Consider the following 7500-nt stretch of genomic DNA (forward strand, 5'->3'; position numbering starts at 1 on the left):
TGTCGGGCTGCCCGCCAGTGCGATGCTGTCTCGGAGCCGCGCTCCGAGGCAGAAGCGGCGCGCGGCCGGGTGGGCGGACAGACTCCGGGGAAGCTCCGCCCGCCGATTTTGTAGCTGCCCGGATTTTTTAAATTTTGGCTACAAAATGTACCCGGCGCGGGTGGGTTAACATATTTCTGGGATTAGCATGTTATTTTTTATTGTTTCTGTTGAAGCTTTGCCTATGAGGCCATCATCATTTCCATCCTCCCTTCTCTTTCTTCCCTTTAGGATTACATTTCTTTCCCAACTCCTTAAGCCTGTACAAATAAGAAGAAGACATCAGACTTCTATTATTTCCTCCCATTGCAGCCTTGGATGACTTTCCCATGGACCAGCGCTGGGCAGCTTCACAGTATCTGGTACACAAGACATTCCACAGCCTCGAGAAAATGTTTACTGCCACCAAGGAGATCCAGGATTGGTTCACCGAGTGTGCACGTGTTATTGCACAGGTGATTTGGTGTATATTGTTTTCTAGGTTGTAAGCAACTTATTTTTTTTTGCTGTTTTTTCTTCTTCTTCTTCTTCTTCTTCCTTTTTCTTTTTTCTTTTTTTTTCTTCCTATTTTTTCCTTTTTCTTTCTTTTTCTTTGTCTTTTTCTTTTCTTTCTTTCTTTTTTTACCCCTGCCATTTCATCCTGGTGACAAGGATGTCTTGTTATAAAAAAATTGGCCAAGGATGGTCATTAGGAATGTTTTACCATTGAATATTATTATTATTATTATTATTATTATTATTATTATTATTATTATTATTATTATTATTATTATTGCTATATTATTATTATTGCTATATTATTATTACTGCTATTATTATTATTACAATTATTACTGCTATTATTATTATTTTTATTATTATTACCACTATTATTATTATTACCATTATCATTATTGCTGTTATTATTATTACATATTATTATTGTTGTTGTTTTTATTAGGTTATTATCTGTGCTAAAATTGCCAACAAATGCTACAATTCCAAGTCTTTTGCCTGGCCATGCAAATCATGGTATGTAGCTTTTGTTAACAAATTGAATGCAGATGATACAAATGGTAATTTCTGACTGATAATAAATATACCATCCTGCAAAGCACTAGCTTCAGTGATATATGAATTACGTTTAGAATTTTAAGACAAAATTGTCCGTTATGTTGTAATTTCTTGAATCCACCATGTGCAGTCATCCATACGACTTGTGAAAAGAATATATGAAAATCAGTTGTTGCAGTTGTTACCAAACAAAATATTGCTGGAAAAATAGATAAGGGATGGAAACTCATTGTTTATGGACGCTGCATTATATCCAGTAATGCCTGCTAAACAGTTCTGTTCTCTTCTCACACAGACACGGAGTGAGAACATAGAGTGGGTAACACCTTTGGGCTTCCCCGTGGTGCAGCCATACAGCAAGACATCGGGGAATAAAATCTGTATGGAAAAGTTACCATCATCCTATAGCATGGATTCATTTATGTGAGTTTGTCCTGTAGACTTCCCTGTTTTTTCATTTAGGAGGTGATCCGTATATTGAGCAAAGGTCATGAGCAATAGAACTGACTTATGGGAATTAGAAAATCACATGGTCCATTCCAAATTCCTGTGTCAAGGCCTATGACAAAGCTATTTGTCTGATTTATAAGCCATGTAGCACCCTTTTTGAACCCATTTTCTTTTTTCCTTTTTTTACTATTTTCTTTTATAAACTTTAGGATAAACGTTAGGTTGATAAAAGGTAATAATCAAAACTTGACTGGTTAAAAAGACCTGAAATTTTTCAATATTCTCAAAGAGGACATGTATAACACTACCCAATCCACAAGAGTGGCAAGAGAAATATTAACACAGATCTTCACCTCTTTCAGGCGTCCAAACGTAATGAAGCAGAAGAATGCTTTCCCACCTAACTTCATCCATTCTCTTGACTCATCACACATGATGCTTACCTCACTTTTCTGCCAACAAGCAGGTATCACCTTTGTCTCAGTTCATGACTGTTTTTGGACACATGCCAACACAGTGGACATCATGAACAAGGTATGTGATAGGTTGGCTTTATTGTATTTTGGTATTATTATTTGAACATTTTTAATGAATTTCTGTATATACTATTAAGCATTGCCTCCCTCAAGGGGTTGAGATTTTGTTAGTTCTTAATCCAGCATATCTCTTTTTTTTCTTTCAATTTCTCATCATGGAAGGAAAGGAATTGCTTTTTTTCTTTTTTCTTTTTTTTTTCTTTTAAGTCTCTGTCCCTCTTTTAGAATTGGATTTTTGCGGTTGTTCTAGGGATGTCTTTTTTTTCTTTCTTTCTTTCTTTCTCTCTTTTTTTCTCTCCCTTTCCAGATGTTCTTTTTATAACCTACTTCACTCACCTTACCTCCTACCCACACCATTCTTTATTATTCATTTTGTTATTCCTAATTAAAGGTGTGTCGCAACCAGTTTGTAGCCCTACACAGTGAGCCTATCCTGGAAGACTTATCATTATTCCTCCAAGAGAAATTTGGTTATGATCGCAGGTAATGTCAAAATAAAGAATGTTTATCTGGGGGTAAAAAATATCTTGCACTTTCCTTAGATTATTTTGAAATTAAAGAGGGGGGGATGTCATTGAAAACTAGAGAATGTTATTGGAATAGTATTTCATTTCACAATTGAAGGAATATTTTCATGATATTTTTTTATAGATGTTGTACTTGGTCATGCCTGCCTGCATGCATATGCTTATATTTCTCAATCTTTTTTGGATGCACTAACAAACCTGTCCTCTTCTCCAACAGGGATTTTGCACATGATGGGTCAGCTTCAGACTCCTCCAAGATGCGGCTTAACAATCTATTAGGCAAAGTTCCACCCAAGGGAGATTTTGACATATCAAACGTCCTGCGCAGTACTTTCTTCTTCAGCTAACCCAAGCCCCCCTCCCAAGTTAATTTAAGGCTCCTCTCACTTGCCTTCCTTCATAGTTGGGTTCTCCCAGGAAATCTCATACATCTCATTGAGTCTTTTGCCGAGGACAGAGTCTCCCTCACCAAGGAAAAGGTTATGATGAAGAACCAGTAGTTCCATGTCTTCTCAGGTAAAATCTGTACAGAATTTATTTGTAAAGTTTACTAAACAATGACACCAAGTGTTATTCTCTTGTTGATAGAACTGCTGGTGATGGTATTGTACATTGTATAAGAAGAATGTTGCAAGCTTTGGCTGTGTTGTAATATATTACTGCCACTCAGTAGAAGATATCCTGATGGTGCTACAATTTGATAATTGAAATGAAAAGCTAGAATTCTAGTCTCAGGATGTAAATGTCATGAATTAAATCAATATGTTAATAAATGTTAGGTTTGGTTGAAGTTGTATCATTCTTTTCCGTTCCTTTCTTTCCCCTTCTCCCCAAGATAATGGGGTAATCCAAAATGCGGAATCAAGATTTGAAATAATTTATTAAGTATCAGTTATCAGTTTCATAGTTATATCTTCCAAAATTATTTTTTTCTTACCTGTTTACCAACATATGAAAATTACTACATTTCATAGGTAAATTTACTTATAATAAAATAAAATAATAATAATAATCTACTTGATGGGGATGTATATAAAAAAGAAAAGGGCACAAGTGGATGCATATACTAAAGGAAGTAAAGATAAAAGAAATTTAACAGTAAATTAGTTACGATTTTAAAATAACAATGAAGACATTCAAATCCCTTTATAAAGTCATATCAATTATCATTTTTTAAAATCTTTTTACATTTATTCATAAAACACTTCAAGAAAACATTGAGTCATGAAGTATTTCTAGTTCTGCCTCCCTGTCCCTGGCTCTCTTCTGTAAAGGAAAAACAATAGATATAAAAATTCAGTTTCTTAGATGTGGAAAATGGGAACTGCAAACATTTGTACAGTAAAGCCTCATATTTGGCACGTTGACATTTAGTGATTTCACATTTTGCAATTTTGTATTTGGTGATTTTTTATTTGACTGCCCTTACCAACTAATACCTTACTTAATTAAATTTTAAACTTGGTGACATAATATCCCTACAATAGAATCTGACACAAGTTTACTACACCTCTACTAAACAGATGGTGTCAATGAAAATGGGATGCGCTGTAATGTAACAGCCTCATCCTTTGTGCTGATAACTGGCTATACAATTGTTTACCATAAACATTTTTCAATGCGTAAATTCCTGATATGATTTTTAAAGGCATAACTGAATACCAGGTATGGAGTCAAATTACACACAGGTGACATGGGCATAGGTGAACTTTCTTTTGAAAAAGAAGTGAATATCACACATGGAAAAGTGAGTTGGCTCAGCACACGATAGGTATGAGCCATTAAGCAACGTGTGAAAAGAAACTAACTCCTAATAATCTTCTCATTATCCTTATATAAAGAATGAAGATAACAAACTTTTCATGTTTCTTCCTTTCATTCATGCAATTCTGTGTGGAGACTGCTATCTCCAGTACAAATTTTTTTTTTTCCTTTGTTTATTTACTTACATTTAGCATTTTTCTATTTGTATTCAGCAACAAGTAATCACAAAATCTTAAATATTACTGTACATTACTATATTGTCAATGAAAGAAAACTAACAATAATGATAATGATGACAATCAATATCATCCTCTTCATAATTATACACCAAAAGTTGTCTAAAACTAGCATTGAAGAAATTAATAGTCAAAAAATTCATATCAATATCAACATTATGATATATTAATATTGATATCAATAAAGAAAACAAACGCCTCACTTGTTTCTAATACAGTAATAAAAGATTAATGCTAACAATATATGATAAACAAAAAATCACCACTAAAAGAAATAGTCCTCCACAATAAAAATATTACTCAGTATTACATCAAATATTCATGAATGAAGAAACTATCAAAACAAAAGAGTAAAGATCTTATATAGCATCAGCAACAAATGATCAACATACAATAGTTAACTATACTTGAAGAAAGGATACTGTATCTCAACATCTTGTACCATACCTTCTGCCTTCGGTATTCCTCATAGTCCTCATCATCTGTAGGAACCTCATGACGGCACATTGGACATGAGTTGGTCTGCCAAAACGTGAGAAATCATATTAGTTTGTGTTAAAAGATGATGAGTGAAATATTAATATATAGTCCCAACAAAACAGTGACTTTTAACTAGAACCTAAATTAATTTCATCACTGACTTTCTCCAGCCATGGTAAGATACAGGTGGGATGGAATTTGTGTTGACAAGGCAGCTGCTTCTGCTCATCCCCTTCAGACCATTCTTTGAGACACACTGGGCACTGGCCACCTGTAAGACAGTTTATGTAATGTTTTAGGTAAAAATACATTAATCAGATGGTACAACCGTCTTCCTGAAATTGTATCTACAGTGTGCTTGTGAATGATAACATGTTTTGACTGCCCTGGACAAGTCCTTAATGGGATATAATGTACGTCTGACTATACAGGGACATCTCTTTGTGAAGACTTCTGCTCTACTGCATTAGACATTTTTAAATATAGGAATCATTTACTTTGTAGATATTGTACAAGAGTGAACTAAGAAGGGGCTATTTTACCATTCTTCTTCACAATAATTGTCTCAAGGCTCTCAACAAATTCTTTGGATGCAGGAGGTGGGGGCTTATCTCCAAAACCAACAATCTGTGAGAATTCCAACTGCAGATTCTGTTAAAAAAAAAAGGGAGACTGATTAAGTAAGATAACAGAAGAAAATATATAATAACCTTTACATGGTAATACTCTGCTCAACAATCCCCTTTTCTCCTACTCTGTTACATAGGAAAGTTATGAAGGTTGCAATACAATAACTATCAATGCATCTCCTTATGCCATCAACCCTACCATCCCTTCCTGTACATTTCTTTCCAACATATATAACAATTATCATTGGATCATGTCATACAACGGAAATATTAATATCTTTATTGAATATTTTCTGCCGTGTCAACATCTAAGGTCATTAGCAGAAAATTCAAAATATAGCAATAGGGTGAGGCTTGGGGGTGAAACCCTCGTGTAAGGAAGTTTTTTGGTTAATAAGGCGATGTTTATGGATTTCCAGAATGGTTAATGGTCAAAACAAATATATGAGCCAGACCTCAAAGGTCATACAGCACTATGACAATGTATTGTGGCAAAAAGGTTACAATTGAGTTAACGATTAGGACAAAATATGTTAGACGTGAAAGGTTGAAGAGCACTGCTGGTTAGTATGGTAATGAAATGGGTAAAAAGGGAAAAGCAAATTGAATGCGAAGGGTGTTCAGGATTGACAAAAAGCCAGCCTTTCATTCTTTCAGCATGGCTCATACTTGAGAATGTGGACAGAAGAAGAAGAGGAGAAAGAAAAAGGAAGGGAGAGCAGAAAAGACAATGGAGAATTAGTTTACCAAGGGCTGAGGTCCAAAGTATGGGTGATCCCCTACATTGGGCTTCAGTCCCCATCTCCTAAGCCCCCCACTTTCGTTATCAACACTATATTCATTATGAACCCTGAGGTACTTTTGTGGAGGAAATTGTATCTGAGAAGGTAACATACAAAAGATTTATCCTGACCTGCCAGTAACCTCCATGGAGTAGGAGTCGAGCCATGTGGAGAAAGTGGTCTGGGGTTTCCCCTTGTCGCAGCGGCTGGCAGTTGTGTTCATCAAAGTATGATGCCATTGCTTTAAAGAGAATAGTGAATTTTAGTTTTTAGTCTCTAATGATATATATAAAGTGAGTTTCATATTAATAAAAAAAGAAATAATAGAGCATATTCTTAAAGATTATATACATGTATATATAGGTCACATATCTATAATTTCCAGCATGCAACAGTACATGGCTCCTATGCTTCAAACTCTGGTAAAAGCCAACAACCTTCCCAGCATACTGCATATGATATAGAGTTTGAACTGGTTGATGACACTCTGCTATGGAAGTCAGCAAGTTCCATTCTGACAAATATATGTGGTGGAAATTTGTCTACTTTTGTAAGCATGTGAAGCATAAAGTCATTGCCATGCATGTATTCACATACTTTGTTTAGCAAATGTTGCTTTATTTTATACACATTAACACTGGATTTGGGGATTTTTCTAAAATAGGTCCGCATCTCAACTTCCATCGAGCTTGGTACTGACAGATTCCTTATGATGTCTAGTGTCCATTTACAATCGTTATAGTCAGTGCTAGACAACAATAGTGACAATACAGACCCATGAGATATTCAAGGGAAATGATGGGGTTAGACTAAATGGTATTCTGCATTTCTATCATTAGGTGGCTGTGCTCCCTAAATCCCCCCAATTTCCCGCCTGAAATACAAAATCTCCACCACATCTGACGCAGATAGCCTTAAGGGATGCACCTCGGCAAAGATGTCGTGACTCACCAATTACTCATTCTTGGATATCATGCTTGTATTTCTTTTGTTTTACACAGCCA

General features: G+C 35.2%; 3 protein-coding genes across 6 annotated transcripts in view; 2 read left to right on the forward strand and 1 right to left on the reverse strand.

The window, feature by feature from the left end:
* PolrMT (mitochondrial RNA polymerase) overlaps positions 1 to 3391 on the forward strand; it is a 27660-nt gene extending 24269 nt beyond the window's left edge. For both annotated transcript variants that reach the window (XM_070123068.1, XM_027381301.2), the window contains exons 18-22: positions 352 to 494; positions 1388 to 1515; positions 1905 to 2076; positions 2470 to 2561; positions 2823 to 3391. In XM_070123068.1, coding sequence (XP_069979169.1) covers positions 352 to 494; positions 1388 to 1515; positions 1905 to 2076; positions 2470 to 2561; positions 2823 to 2952 — 665 coding nt within the window. In that variant the 3' untranslated portion in view covers positions 2953 to 3391. The remainder of the gene's footprint in view (positions 1 to 351; positions 495 to 1387; positions 1516 to 1904; positions 2077 to 2469; positions 2562 to 2822) is intronic.
* The window catches only part of LOC113820865 (SET and MYND domain-containing protein 4), a 271966-nt gene that overhangs the window by 24479 nt on the left and 239987 nt on the right, over positions 1 to 7500 (forward strand). The window lies entirely within an intron of this gene.
* Positions 3467 to 7500, reverse strand: part of LOC113828361 (E3 ubiquitin-protein ligase RNF181) — a 4809-nt gene continuing 775 nt past the window's right edge. For all 3 annotated transcript variants that reach the window (XM_027381313.2, XM_070123077.1, XM_070123075.1), the window contains exons 2-6: positions 6628 to 6737; positions 5628 to 5736; positions 5247 to 5356; positions 5053 to 5127; positions 3467 to 3871 (exon numbers count right to left, since the gene is read on the reverse strand). In XM_027381313.2, the coding sequence (XP_027237114.1) occupies positions 3812 to 3871; positions 5053 to 5127; positions 5247 to 5356; positions 5628 to 5736; positions 6628 to 6735 (462 nt within the window). In that variant the 5' untranslated portion in view covers positions 6736 to 6737 and the 3' untranslated portion in view covers positions 3467 to 3811. The remainder of the gene's footprint in view (positions 3872 to 5052; positions 5128 to 5246; positions 5357 to 5627; positions 5737 to 6627; positions 6738 to 7500) is intronic.

The sequence above is a fragment of the Penaeus vannamei genome, chromosome 6 (genome assembly GCF_042767895.1).
Source record: "Penaeus vannamei isolate JL-2024 chromosome 6, ASM4276789v1, whole genome shotgun sequence".
Taxonomy (NCBI): Eukaryota; Metazoa; Arthropoda; class Malacostraca; order Decapoda; family Penaeidae; genus Penaeus; species Penaeus vannamei.